Here is a 15,701-nt window from a genome sequence, read left to right as displayed (position 1 = left end):
ACAAATTATGTAAATCAAAGACCTTTTTAAAACAAGAAAGATGGCATTAATAAAAATGTTCTATGATACTTGTATCCAAAATGGCGGGTGATTGAAATTTCAAGTAAAAACTAACGGCGTGATTACTCTGTTGTATATCCATACTTTTCCACTGTTAAAATCAAACTTGAATTTTAAAAAACACTTTTGAATTGAAAATGCACTTACTTTTGTAGTGACGATCGTTTCGACCTGTTGTTGGTCATCATCAGACTGCCTGATCATCAGACCAACAGTCTGACCAACAACAGGTCGAAACGATCGTCACTACAAAAGTAAGTGCATTTTCACTTCAAAAGTGTTTTTTAAAATTCAAGTTTAAAAACTTACACTTCATTCACCCGCCATTTTGGATACAAACATCATAGAACTTTTTTATTGATGCCATCTTTCTTGTTCTAAAACATCATTTAAAATTATATACCACACAATTAGTGTTTACATGTAAAATATTCGAGTTACAACCCCTATGTTAAGTCACCCCCTTATGGGGGGTTGAAATTCAGATGTACGTCAAAAGGTAGAGTATTCAACCAATAACTTATCCTAAAAGTTACAGTATTATATCTACAACAGTCTTCAACGTATTGAAGGGTTCCCATACATATGACTCACTCCTTATATAGTAGTACTGTTAATTTCACTTTTCACTGATTGATAAATTAATAATAAGGATATAAAAACACTTTAAAGATTGAAAACATAAAGGAAATTTCGGGAATTATCACATTGAATGCGTGTGCAAGTCGAATCATGCATGAGCCAAGAATCAAAATTTGAAAAGTGCCATTGAAACTGTGATTTGTATGTAAGTCACACTGTGACTTGTATGCAGCTGCTTACACTGAACACAACCAGCAAGTGCAAGCGTTCAGTGTGAGTGCTCCTATTGTTCTTTCTAGATTTTGTTTCTCATCTGCACACACTTGTTCATGCATAACCAAGCTTGCACTTGCACATATATACGCATTCAGTGTGATCACACCCTTAACATACTCGCACTTTTGGAAATATTTCAGTGGCTGAACCGCCTTTCTTAATCCAATTAGCTACAGTACTTGAATATAGCTACTGAAATATTTTCAAGAATGTTAGTTGAGATTACTTTATGTTCCAAATCGTCTAAGTGTTCTTCTATCCTTATTTATTCAACTACAATAAATAAAGTGTACCTACAACTAAGAAGAATGCCAAGATCTCTTAAATCTCCCAATTGAAGTTTCACTTTCTGATCAGTAAATTGATGAAATGTTGATGTACCACACAATGGGTGTTTACATTTGAAATATTCAAGCTACAACCCCTAAGTCACCCCCTTATAGTTGTAGTCACCTACAACAATAATATTGTATACTATATATATATTTTTTTTTCTGCTGATATCTGTTTTTCTATGTAGAATTGGTGTTGTACCATTGGAAGTTGAATAAATAAATAAACTAAGAAGAATGCCAAGATCTCTTAAATCTCCCAATTTAAGTTCCACTTTCTGGTAAGTAAATTGATGAAAGGTTGAAGCTGGTATTATGGCTTCGTTAAATTGAAATAGATAATCACACTATAATATAATTTTCATCATACTATCTTCCTACAGACAGTTGAAAAAAATTCTATAAAACTATAAGTTATATTGACGATTGTTAATTATTACTGTCAAATTGTTCATCTTTATAGTTTTTCAATAGCTGAATAGTTTTTGTAGCTTGAATATTTCAAATGTTCATCTTTATAGTTTTTCAATGTGAATCGGTTGAAAATTATAGAAATTCAACGAAAATCTGTTGCAATGATTTTAATTTTGTTCATTATTTGATTCCAGTTACAGATGAAGCAGGCTCTGTGGATTTTGACGTTGAATCATCATAATATTGAGAAATCTTATTTCGTGTTTTCAATCGTTTTTTTTCTGATGAAATATCGATGTTGCTATTCTTGTTGAAATTAAGTTGAGAATCAGTTGAAAACATAATAATCGTATAGTTTTCTCTTCAATACATTCTATTGAAAACCTACAAGATTCTATATTAGATTATCTTACATTGATTTTGCAAGTGTTGAACGAGAATGAACGATGAATACCAAAACAAACCAACACTATTATAGAACTAATTAATTTGTTGCTTAATGTGGCGAATCAGTCTGTTTGAATACCTTTATGTCGGTAATTCACTATCAATATATATTTCATACTAATTAGAACATTATTCACAATGTAAACATGATGTATGGTACTGTAAAGAATGGGACAACTGAAAAGCAATTGAAAAAATTACGGTTTTATACTATAAAGTTCTGTGAATAATCACGAAATTAAAGTTTCATGTTAAATATGGATTACAGTATCACCATAGTACAGTGTTACTATTAATACTATGAATATATTCAACTATTGAACAATGTACTATAGAATACCTAATCTAGAAATTTGGATATGACCACTGACTTCGAAAGCCTTGTACCGTTGAAGCTAAATTTAAAAGAATTAAAAAGAGGAAATAACCTAATCCATTAATGGTATTTTTTATGTACTTCTAGGAGAAAGCTGTGATTGAAGCCACATAATTTAATCAATACTAGCACATATTCGGTATTTGAATGACAATACAAAATTTATAACTCATTTCTAATAACGATAACACTAACTTAATTAAATTGTATTTTCAAATAAGTAGTTTTTCAATTTTTAAACGTTTGCATTCCAATAATTTCTAGAGTGTTTAAGAAGTGCCTTGATCTTAATATGTGTAACATTTCATTGTGAGTTGTTTCAGTTTTTCACCAAATTTATCACTTGATCAATTTAGTAGACAGCACAGTGTAACTTACTTTGTGGGTAGTTGAAATAAATTATTTGTGTTAGATTTTTTAATGTTGAATTATAATATATTGTTGAGAAATGATCGTGTTACTTATTGGTTTACCCGAACCTGAATGTGATTTATAGAAGAATTTGCCAAATATTAATAAAAATTCGTTGAAACATGTATTGATATTGTGGGACTTCTCCATTATATTGAAAAATACTGATTGGGTCGTCAATTCTACTCTTATAAACTAGGTACAACCGTAATATTGACATTGACAACATTACAACAAATCAGTGTATTTCACAAATTACCAATTATTAGGTACTTATCAAATCACAATCATAATGAATTATCAATCACTTATTAATCAATATCAATTACAAACAAATTATTATTTAATTATTATTGAACGAAAATCCTAAATAAATGCTGCAAATTATTATTTGTTTATCAATTACAAACAAATTATTATCTAATTATTATTGAACGAAAATCCTAAATAAATGCTGCAAATTATTATTCAACAATGAACAAACAAAAGGAAAAAACGTATCTACAGATATAGACTGTATAAACTGTCTCTTTTCTGTTTAGGGCTACTTGTAATATAAATAGAAATGACAGAATAAAAATCTCTAAAAATTAATTCCAGCAGTATTTATTTATTTACGCCATATCACTTAAAAATGGCATGAATGTTGAAACATGTTGTGATAAAATAATTCAAAAAAGGGTAATGAGATTTTTATTTCTATTTACTGTATAAACTGTCTCAATATACCTCTTCTAATTCTATATCTGTATAAAATACTGTAGATATTTCTGTATCAAATCCATCCCTTCGAATAACTTATTCCATTACTTCCATCAATAACTTATCGGCACTGACCTAAGACTATGGAACTTTATGACTCTGCTCCAACCATTCATTGTCCTCTATATCCTCATAAATGAGATTCGCGTCAGAATTGGATGAATGGGAAGCGTTGCCTGTATCTATATGATGAAAACTGACAATTTAAAGTGAATCTCACTTTGTAGCTTTCACAAGATTTACGTAAAACTGTCAGAATTGTTTAAATGGGGAGTATTGATGTTATTGATTGAAGGAAAGCTGACAGTTTTACTATAGAGCTTGTTAGAGCTGAGGTACTGTATGTATGTTTCATTGAAGAAATGGCGGTGAGTTCATTCATAGCAAGCAAGCATTAGAGCATTACAAGCACTTGAAACAATGAGACCCTCATTAGTATTCCTATCGAGTTGGGTACTCACATTGGTAGGCTACTTACCGCTGACAATAAATATCCAGCTCAATGTTCGATTGTTTTAAACTACCTACCTACCACTCAACCACACACACAAACACACACACACACACACACACACACACGCACACACACACACACACAACACACACACACACACACACACACACACACACACACACACACACACACACACCACACACACACACACACACACACCACACAAGCCTGCCTGCTTTATTTTATTTCCTTTTATTAGGTACATTTTCTTTCCCTATTTTCTACATGAGGGGGTCAGAATACAAGGGGTCCAAGTGACATTTTTCTTTTTTTTTTGAGTTAGTAATCGATAGCTGAAAGTGGTAAAAATCTAGTATACAAGAGGTATAAGCGTGAGTCCAATCAGTGCTGACATCTGGTGTAAAATTTTTAAACTACATTTTCAAACAGCTGTTTATTTGATAAAACAAGGGGTCCAAGTGACTTGGATCCCTTGTTTACAGGACAACGGTTGCTCGTATCCATCAAATTAAATTTAACCTTGATTAAGACATGTCACCAATTTTTTGTGTAGTTGAGAAGTTGATATTGTGGTAATTATTTATATTGAATGAAAAAGACTAAGAAATTGTCAAAAAACCACTGATTTATTGATAATTAGAAAGACCGGTTTCGGTTATTACACCATTGTCAATCTCTGATAAACTATAAACTGTTTATCAGAGATTGACAATGGTGTAATAACCGAAACCGGTCTTTCTAATTATCAATAAATCAGTGGTTTTTTGACAATTTCTTAGTCTTTTTCATTCAACATGTCACCAAGCAAAAGATACCTCAAGAACCAATTAACGAATCAGATAATATTGCAATGAGGTCAATCATTGTTTAATTGCTGATAAATTTGATAGATTTATGTGTACTTAGACAATAAAGTTTTGTTTGGTAAACAAGGGGTACAAGTGATACTTTTTAGCACTATTTAGCTAATAATTGAGAAAAGAGAGCAATTTGAGGCATGAAACTGTACGTTTGATTTGCTAAAAGGATACTGAATAGTTATAGGAATAGGTGAATATCATTTCTATATTCATTTCATGAATGAAGAATAAATTAATGTAAGTGAACTTTAGGCTCAATTTTCTCGAAACTACAATATGTCACTTGGAGCCCTTGTATTATAACCCCTTCACATGTTTTCCCATTTCGTTTCATCATATTATCATGTTATTGATGAAATAAATGAAAATAAATACACAAACTTTATTTCAATTTTTAACTCCATTTTCATTTTGTCAATATTTAACTAACTGCGTGTGTGATTCTATACTTCATTTTTCTAAATCACACAGTACCATTTTGACAATCAGTTCCTATCAACTTCAGTGAGGTTCACGTAAAGTATTTCAACGGCAATATTTGACTAACATTAATGTTGCTTTCCTTGTCTATCATTCGCAAAGCAGATAGCGCTATCCTTTCCTAGCTCCGCAACGTTTGCCAAATCATGTTTTAACAATGTAGAAAAGTATAACTGATCGACAAACTATTTTATCTCAATTATGAAACATTTTTATTCAATCGTAGATTATATATATATAAAAACTATATATATATATATAAACTATATATATATATATATTATATATATATATATATATATATAATATATATATATATATATGTGTATGTATTTTCTTGTCGAATAAAATATAATTGATTATTTTTAAAAAGAAAGAACGATTAATATCATAGTAAGATAATTTTTATTGCCTTTTTTGTAGCAATGCTATAGTAAGGTCCCCGTTACTGGCAGTGGAGAAAAATAGGAGAACATAATTGCACATTCTCTACCTTGTTACTGTCTTCCTGATAGCAGATACCTTATACCGGTATCAGCTATTTTCTATTGAAGGCAGTGATAAGGTACTCTCTGTTTTCCTTTCTTTCTCCACTGCCAGTATAAGGGAGACCTCACTATAACACTGCTACAAAAAAGGGAAAAAAATTATCTTACTAGAGAAATCTCTCATAGTTTCCAAATTCACAGTTCAAAGTCTACTAAAATCACTGTATATTGTCGATAGAAGGGAAAAAACTGAAAAAGTAGTAGAAGAAGAAAAAACCCATTGAAGAGACCGTAAAGATAATAAGATCTCCATAGAACATTATTGAGGACTATACCAACATTTTTTTACTGAAACGGAAATATAAAAATCCAAAACTCAATAAAATGCAAAATACTGTTTTCATTATTATTTTCTATTAGGGGAGACGCTTCAAGCTATCAACTATTTTATTATGCTGTTATCATTCCTTTCTGTATATAACACATATATGTATATTTCATTCTGTTTGAGTGTTGGCGTACTTTTATAGGTTTGATAAAGTTCTCAGCAGTAAAATAGACAGAGTAGAAATGAGCCGCCGATAGAGTGAGTATGAAAGCAATCTACTTTGAGAGTTTCGAGTGGGAGTTTAAGAAGGATAAAAATGAGGCGACTCTATGTCGGTATTTGAGCGAGATCAAAAACTTATATTATTCCATAAGTGGATAAAATAATGGAAAAGTTCATAGAATCCCCATATAAGTATGTACATTTAAATCACATTACTTTTTTAATGGAGATGCTAGTCTAATAAACCCACAGCATCAAGCTTTCTTTGATTTTTCAAATTCACCGTCGCCTTATTGAATACATCTACAGTGAGGTCCACGTTATAATGGCGGTGGAGAAAGATAGGAGAACACCAATGCCGATCCTCTATCTTGTCAATGCCTTCTATAGACGGTAGCTGATGCATGTTTATTGATGTAATATTATAAATAAATAAATAAACATATAAATAAATAAATTTTATTGTCATAAACCAACATTGGTAATTATTTACAAAGTCACACATTAAGCAAAATATAGAACACAAAATACATTCATTCAGGTAATATAAAAAAAATTCGTTCAAACAATAGAACGGTCTTTCAACAAGCGAATTAAAAAGTATTTTTTTGAAATGAACAATGTTAGCACATTTGATCTCTGTAGGTAACTTATTATAGATCCTTAGTCCTGTGCTGTCATAGTCCTCATCAGGAAAACGTCAAAAGAGCTGCAACATGCACTGGACCTGTGGCGTGAGAAACTGGAGGGGGCTGGCCTTCGAATCAGTAGAGAAAAGACAGTCTACATGCATAGCAACTTTGGTAGAAATAATGACCAGGCTCACATACACCTTCAAGGTACTCCACTGCCAGTAGTTCAGAATTTCAAATATCTAGGCTCGATTATCAGCAATGATGGCAGCATAGATGCAGATGTTTCGAGTCGGATAAATACTGGGTGGATGAAATGGAGAGAGCTGACTGGTGTACTCTGTGACAAAAGAATGCCTGTGCACATTAAGGGAAAGGTATATAAAGCTGCAGTGCGTCCAGCAATGCTGTATGGAGCCGAGTGCTGGCCGCTCAAAAAACAGCAGGAAGATAAACTCCATGTGGCAGAAATGAGAATGTTGAGATGGCGGGGGGAGTTAGTAGGCTGGACCACATCAAGAACATTCATGTCCGGGGCAGTCTCAAAGTGACACCAATTTCTGAAAAAATAATTGAGGGGAGACTGCGCTGGTACGGTCATGTTAACAGACGCCCGCCTAACCACATGACGAGAAAAGTGCTCGAGATGGAGCCGCAGCCAAGGGGCAGAGGCAGACCCCGCCTTACGTGGATTTCTCTAGTCCATAAGAATATGGAGAAATTGGACCTGGTAAATGAGACGACCCAAGATCGCAGGATCTGGCGACTGCGTGTTAGGAGAGCCGACCCCAAATAATGGGAAGAGGGCAAGGAAGAAGAAGAAGAAGAGGAGTCCTGTGCTGTCATAATACTTCATGCTTGTGGAGAGACGTTGATATGGTATATCAATTTGATATTTATACCTTATATCATGAGCATGAATTTTGCATCTTGTCTTCAAATTAGGTAAGTTTTTCATTGTATAGAGAGTTACATTGTAGATATACAAATTTATGACTGTTAATAGTTTAAGTTTTTGAAAAGAGGTCGACAGTGGCTCAGATATTAACTTTTAATTCTAGTTTAAAATAATCAATTATATTTCATTAAGCAAAAATTATATTTTTCAATGATTTCATAATGAATTTTCATACTCAAGATTAAATATTTTCTTGATTAATTATTAATTCTACATTGTTAAAATACGATCTGGCAACAGAGCAAAGCGAGAAAGAGATAGCGCTATCCGCTTTGTTGAATGATGGACAAGGATAGCAATACTATTGCTAATAAAACACTGCCATTATAACGTGGACCTCACTATAGTAATAGACTCTAGCACTATATAGTGAGGTCCACGTTATAATGACAGTATTTTATTAACATTGGTGTTGCTATACGTGTATATCATCATCATTGTATCATTTTCGTATCATCATTGTATCATAATTGTATCATCTTTGAATCATGTTTGTATCATCTTTGCATCATCTTCGTATCATCTTTGCATCATATTTGTATCATATTCGTATCATCTTTGTATCATTTTTGTATCATCTTTGCATCATATTCGTATCATCTTTGTATCAATTTTGCATCATCTACCTATAGTGTGAGGTCCACCTTACTCGTATTATGGCAGTATTTGATCAACTTTGGTGTTACTTGTTACTTGTTATCCTTGTCTGTCATTCGACAAAGAAGATAGCGCTATCCTTTTCTACCTCCGCAACGTTACAGAGCGTTGTTTAACAATGTAGAAATATAATTAATTGACAAAATATTTAATCTCAATTATGAAAATTTTATATTTAATCATTGGCAAATATATTTCCATGACGATAAAATATGATTGATTGACAAGAATGAATAGTTAATATTATATAAGATATTAAGCTATTCTCTATGGAAGGCAGTGCAAGGCAGAGAATCGGCATCGCTGTTCTCTTTTTTTCACTGCCATTATAACGTGGACCTCACTACAGCAATCAACTATAGCAGTGAGTTAGTTTTGTCAAGAAGCCGTGAAAGAGTTCAACCATTAATAATTCCAAACTTTTTAACAAATTTAACTCTCACAAAAAATGTAAAAATCCTCACTAAGTTTTATCTGATCACATTTGATTCAATCATGTTCACATTCACAAGTATCTTGATTTCTTTATCTACAATCAAAATAAACCATAATGAAATAAAAACACACATATATCGTCAAATTCTACAGTTTTGTGTGTTTTTATTCAATTATGGAACGGTTCTACAACATCGACAGTGACTGACTCGAATTCTAAAAATAAACTTGCTTAAATCCAGCGATATCAATGTACTTGTTTCAACTAATCAGACTCAAATTGGGTCTCTTGCTTCAATATCATAATTTGATTAAAAGCAATAATGGAAATTGAAAAATAAACCCTACCTAGTTTTCAAGAATCTAAATGAACCATGATCATCAAAACAAGAGATTGATGATGAGTCAGTTTATATTTCATGAGTCACTCAAGTCTTCATTATTTTGCTTTATTTTGATGAATGAAATGATTTAAAAATGATAATCACATAAATATTCTATAAAATCAACGATCATAAAATGTTAATTTACAACTAAAGAACTATTACAGTACAGCTGTATTACAGTAGAGCTGATGATGCGTTGGTTAACTACGTGAAACCATGGTTCTGTTTTAAAGTTTTTAATAAATTTTCAGTGGAATTTGACAATATCTTTGTTTTCTTATTATTAACTAAAGAACTCAATAGAGTACCTGAGAAAAAATAAAACTATGAGAAAAATAACCTATGTTATTTCGCTATAATAATTAGAAATTCACTGAATGAAATGAAATGAAATTCACTTAATGAATGAAATGAATCAATAATGATAATCACATAATATATTCTATATAATCAATGATCATAAAATGTTTAGCATGATAATTTACAACTAAAGAATATGTTACAACCAATAGAGTATGTTATTTCGCTATAATAATTAGAAATTCACTAGCATAAGCTGTTGATCAGTGATGAAAAATAACCGTTCTTCAGTTTTTCTTTTTTTGTAATACTCGCAATCGTTGATAACTCAAAATATCCTATCAATCAACAATCGAATCGAATTTGATCCACAATCAACATAAACCGTGATCAGAACAAGAGATTGTGGATTAAGAATTTCTTCTGCAACTAGTCAAAGCCAATTTGATCTTAGTTTTCCTGCTTTACTACAATATCGGATATTTTTCATGAATGAGCAACAGCGAACTTAACAATGGGATTCTGGCATTCATAAAAGTTTGGGTCTGATCTGAGGATGAGAAAAATGAAACTCAAAGGAAGGTGGAATGGTGGGGTGGAAACGGGAAAGATGGAACGTGGGAGTCAATTGGCAAACGTACAGGAAATTTATTTCGTCATCGTCCTCCTCCTCCTCCTCCTCCTCCTCCTCCTCCTCCTCCTCCTACTCCTCCTCCTCCTCCTCCTCCTCCTCCTCCTCCTCCTAATCCTCCTCTTCCTTCTCCTCCTCCTTCGCCTCCTCTTCATCCTCCTTCTTCTCCTCCTCATTCCCATCCCCCCTCCTCCTCCTCCTCCTACTCCTCCTCACTCCTCCTCCTCCTCCTACTCCTCCTCCTCCTCCACTTCCTCCATCATACTCATTTTTCTTTCTATTTGTTTTCGTTCACTTTTCCATCCTCTCCTTGTACCTAAGATTTTTCTCTATCTCTTGTAACATATTAAATCTGGGTAGATAAAAAGCCCTAACAGAAATAGTAATAGGTCTAAAAATAAAGTAATTGGCTAATATCGCCAAGCAGATAATAACCAAGATTAGATAGCATCAGCTTGTTCTGGCTAAATGGTACAAGAACCTAAAAAGGATTTGAAGGGAGTTTATTGCTCATAAATAGATTATTATATAAAATATTTAAAGATTGAGGTTATGTACATGTATTCACGGATCGGTGACCTAGAGATCGATCAAACCGAGGAACGTAGAATCTGACCAAAACCCCTTGGCAGAGCTTTATTGCAATCAGATGGTGTGCAACATGAAAAAACACCTGTCCACGTGGCTAATTATTAAGTAGCATGGAATTAATATTAATGTATAGAATATTAACTAGCATGCAAAGAGCATAAATAAAAAACCAAATAAAAATAATTTAATGTATTCAGGAAATAAGAGTTACCAGGCGCATGAATACCGAATAAAATTTGCATGCACCAATAGTAAAACGGCAGTTAATAGGCGGCAACTGTAGGCCAGTTCAAAAATATTTCTATATATTTATAGAAATGTACTAGATTTTGTGTAAAAATTTGTGTAATCTATGTTATCGATATGGCTCGAATGCAAAGAAATTATTAATCATATAATCTAAGCAATATTTTGGTATTTTTTGTAAGATCTATTTGAACTTAATGGCGGAGGATTAAGATATTTAAATTTTATGCTAATTTGAAAGTCGGAAAGAGGATCTGTAAAACTTGAAAGGAAGAACCAGCACTCGCCAGCCAGATGCCACCATAAGAGGACCCCAAATATTTTAGAGCGAAGTACCTTATTAATAATTTTGTAAAAATTAAAGTTAAAGTAAATTATTAAATTTCTTAAAAGACTTCGTGATGCTATTGTGAAGCAGAAGTCATTTTTCATTTTAATTAAATTTATAACCCCTTGGAGGAGACGATTCCGGCTACCATATTCCCGGACCACATGGAGTTGGATCGACATCGGCGGCTTACAAGAAGATTTTCGACACGTGAGTGATTAAAATTTGAATTTAGTGATGGGCGCCCTAGTGCTTCGAATTAATCTGATGATCAAAGCTAGCTCGCCGAAAGGGTTATTATAATTTGAGAAATTAATAAGAGTAAAACTTGCGCAAGTAAAAATTAGTATTAAAGGTATTTAATTGAAAGAAAAATATATAGATCAATATTTTTAGAAATTTCTATTTAATCAAAGAAGTACGAAATCTAGGCTATCAAATATATGCATACAATATTTAATTTTTTGCAATACAATTTGCGATAATTTATTATAGTTCTAATTCACTAGATGAATGGCTCTACCTATTCCGTCAGGTGCCGAATCTTGCACCCTGAGATAAAAAATGTATATTAGATACAAATAATCTACTAAATACTAGAGATTTTAATATATAATATATATTTGGATTATTAGTGGCTAATTTATCAAGCTGATCTTAGAGCACATATTTTTTGATTGAATTATCCAAGTAGACAAGTATTAGCAAGTGCATATCGCAGCTACATGCAAAAGAATGCATATGATTTTAAGATAAAGGCACATGGTAATGATTCGTGCCATAAATCTAGAATATAAAGTTAGCCTGTGATATTTTTATTGATTTCAATTATTGTTCTATTTTTATATTATATTTTTTATCGCTCTATATATATATTTTTTGCCTCGACTGATCTTTGCATTATTTATGTAATATATGTATGAAACTTTCATGGTGTGCAATTTATTTTTTATTCCTCAACTCTATAGTATAAGTATCATTTATATATATATTTATTATTTATTGAATTACAAGAGTTATTGGAGAAGCCCATATCTAGGCCTATCAAGATTTTTTAAGACTGAATACTATTAGAAAACCACGACCTAATTATATTAAATCTCATGCTTTACCGACTGATGCCAAGCAGGAGGCTAATCGTTATTTTAATATAAAGAATAACGTGACACAAAAGACATGTCGCCCAACGTGATAGGCCACGGATACGACACAAAGACATGCCGTACCAACGTGGGACTGATGATGAGAGCCAAGCTCATTGAATAATTATTTGAAATTAAGTCAATACCATATTGAAAATTATAGATAACTTATACGAGTTTTGAGGAAAACTGGCGAAGGAAATTTGTATTACTTTTTGGGGAATCAATAGCTTTAAATAAAGAGAAATTATATGTTTTAAAGAAAATTTTATATTATTATTATTGTAGAAAATATATTTTATAGAGAGAGCTATTATATTTTATGGGCCTAAACTGCTAGTCAGAAATCAATGAATAGTATTATTATATTATAAGAGCTTAAGTAATAAATAGGTTACCTGGCTTGTAATGTCCATAGGCCTATCCTCATTTGTGTCCTTATTAATGCCTTGTTGGCCAAAACTTTCACTTTTTTAACAAACACTTGACACTTAATCCATTTTTAAAATATGAGTCTCTTTTCGTCCACGCAAAGTAAGGTAGCAGACACACTGCAGACGGCGATAGTAGCGGAGATCGACGCTGAGGGGGGCGCGATGGAGTCCAACGCCCAGATATCTTCAATCACCGCCAAGAATCCTGTGAACAGTAATAAACCGTTAAATGTCTCCCAAGAAGCAATAAGGAGGGTTATAGTAGAGGGGATGATCAAGTCATTTTCTAATAGTTTAGAAAAAACAATGACCACAGTAATGAAGAACTTAAAGGCGGAAATGAAGGAAATGCGGGAATCACTGAAGGATACATCGGTAAGAATGGATAAGGAGACTGCGGAAAGAATAGATAACCTACCAGCACAAAACACTTCACAAATTCATGAAATAGCTACAAACAGGAACAATAGTCAACTTATTTCCATAAATAAACAACAGAATAGTAAATCTACACAAATAGCTCACCTAAATTCTGATATAAATCAAAACAAAGTACAACTTAATTCATTGGAGACAGCCGTTGGAGAACAGCAATTATTTTCATCTGAATTAAATGCCGAAGTAGTAGATAATGAACAGAAGCTTCTAGTCATTGGAAACAGGCCCAAGAGAAGTTGGTACAACTTGAAAGTCAAATACATCAATTTCCGCACGAGAATATAGAGCCTATTCCCATAGCAACGTTTGATTCACTACACAGTTTCAATGAATTAGGCCGTTTTGACAATACAGACCGCTATCTCCAACCTAAAGAATTATAGATCAGATAAAACTAGTTCAATCATTAACACCCACCTCTTGGAATTTTTGGCGTCTTCGTTTGACTAGTTTATTGATTGGCGAACCCCTGATGTTCTTTCGGAGTAGAGTCCATGAATTTACATCATTGGATGAGTTTGTAGCTGTCTTCCTGGAACAGTATTGGAGCAGAAGTAAACAGTTGGACGTGCTAGCGGACATTATATCATGCGATTTCAACCCTAACTTAGACGGTGCATGTACCACTTTCGTCACTGCCCTACAGTTTAAAAATTCTCAATTGAGCGAGCCCATTAATGAATCGGCATTAGCAAGTATTATTTTAAAAAAGCTACCGTATCAAGTTAGAATGGCACTCGCCACACAACCCATTACTGATTGCAAACAGCTGATAAATCATTTATATGGCATACAGTCTGTGATGGCAATGTCAAACCACCGTTCAGACCAAAGATACACACGGAATCAACACAACTCAAAAAGTAATCAGTATACCAGCCAAAACTATGAATCAGTACCATATGATTGCTCACGATCTACCCCTCAATTTAAACGCCGCTATAATCATAATCATAATAACAGCTGGAATAATAGAAGTTTTCAGAATCGTCAAACAAATCATTATCCACAGCAAACCTATGAAAGAAATTATTATTATGGCCGTGATCGATTAAACTCAAATAATAATCACACTCAGAATAATTGTAATAGAAATTACAAACCGCCACCTCATCAAATAAGTACAAACTACACATTAGAGCATGCGTCCAGATCAAATAAACAAAAGACACAAGATAACCCACCACCAAACGCAGAGAAGACTACAGCTAAAAAATTACGAATACATGATAACCCCGATACAACCCACGCAAGCTCAGAAAAAATAGATAGAGAAAATAAAGATACTACAGCCTCATATACCACCTTTGTGAACGGTTTACCGAAAATATTAGAAAAACAGAAGTCAATACAAGACAGCCTACCATCAAAAACCGCCGCCCACCATGAAATTAAAACAACCCGCAAACATCAACCCATATTAAGTATCCTGTTTCCCACCGAAGTCCAATCACCGCAGGAAGAGCAGCCCGCATATCCAGAGACCGCCACCATACTACCTGTTTTGACCACCACCATGCATCCGCACACAGAGCCTACACCCGCGCATCATTCCACCACACGGCAAACCAAGGACCCCATAGAAGAACGAGAAGACGGACTACCGGACAAGAGGGGCGACCATCGCAAGGCCCGGAGACGAAAGCGCCCGAGGACACCGGACGGCCGACATCAGGACGGAGAGGACGGCATTCGGGAGAGGAGCATGCATCGTAAGGCCCGGAGGCGTAGAAAGCGAAGGAGGAACCGCGCGCGCCGATGGAGGCCGCATGCACGCTTCAAGAGGCAAAGGAGGACATCGAACCAACACCGAGGAGAACAGGAACAGAGCATGCATCCGCGGCACATACGTTTTAAGAGAGCCAATCAACGATGTGACCGGAAGAATGGGCTAAGGAAACGGGATAAAAACGGATCAAATAAATTGGATAGAACCGAAGCTATTAGAAGGACTACTATCGATTCATGCGCGGACAATAAATTGGATTACTTGTGGGAGCTAATGAAGAA

At 33.6% G+C, this 15,701-nt stretch overlaps 2 protein-coding genes across 2 annotated transcripts in view; both read left to right on the top strand.

Annotated features, from left to right (window-relative positions):
* The window catches only part of LOC111043541 (protein PTHB1), a 49,313-nt gene extending 46,384 nt beyond the window's left edge, over positions 1 to 2,929 (top strand). Inside the window, exon 16 of the mRNA XM_039436586.1 lies at positions 1,859 to 2,929. Coding sequence (XP_039292520.1) covers positions 1,859 to 1,905 — 47 coding nt within the window. The 3' untranslated portion in view covers positions 1,906 to 2,929. The remainder of the gene's footprint in view (positions 1 to 1,858) is intronic.
* A 4,700-nt stretch (positions 2,930 to 7,629) lies between these two features.
* LOC120353321 lies at positions 7,630 to 7,941 on the top strand. The gene has a single exon (XM_039436585.1). It carries the CDS (start codon positions 7,630 to 7,632, stop codon positions 7,939 to 7,941), a length of 312 nt encoding a protein of 103 aa, XP_039292519.1.
* Positions 7,942 to 15,701: the final 7,760 nt, after the last annotated feature.

This window comes from Nilaparvata lugens, chromosome 10, assembly GCF_014356525.2.
Source record: "Nilaparvata lugens isolate BPH chromosome 10, ASM1435652v1, whole genome shotgun sequence".
NCBI classification, from domain to species: Eukaryota; Metazoa; Arthropoda; class Insecta; order Hemiptera; family Delphacidae; genus Nilaparvata; species Nilaparvata lugens.
The sequence above is the reverse complement of the archived record's forward strand: the minus strand, read 5'-3'. Positions and strand labels throughout refer to the sequence as shown.

Bases quoted from the DNA above. Each gene is read 5' to 3' on its own strand.
- LOC120353321 (XM_039436585.1), top strand. From the start codon at position 7,630: ATGGCGGGGGGAGTTAGTAGGCTGGACCACATCAAGAACATTCATGTC.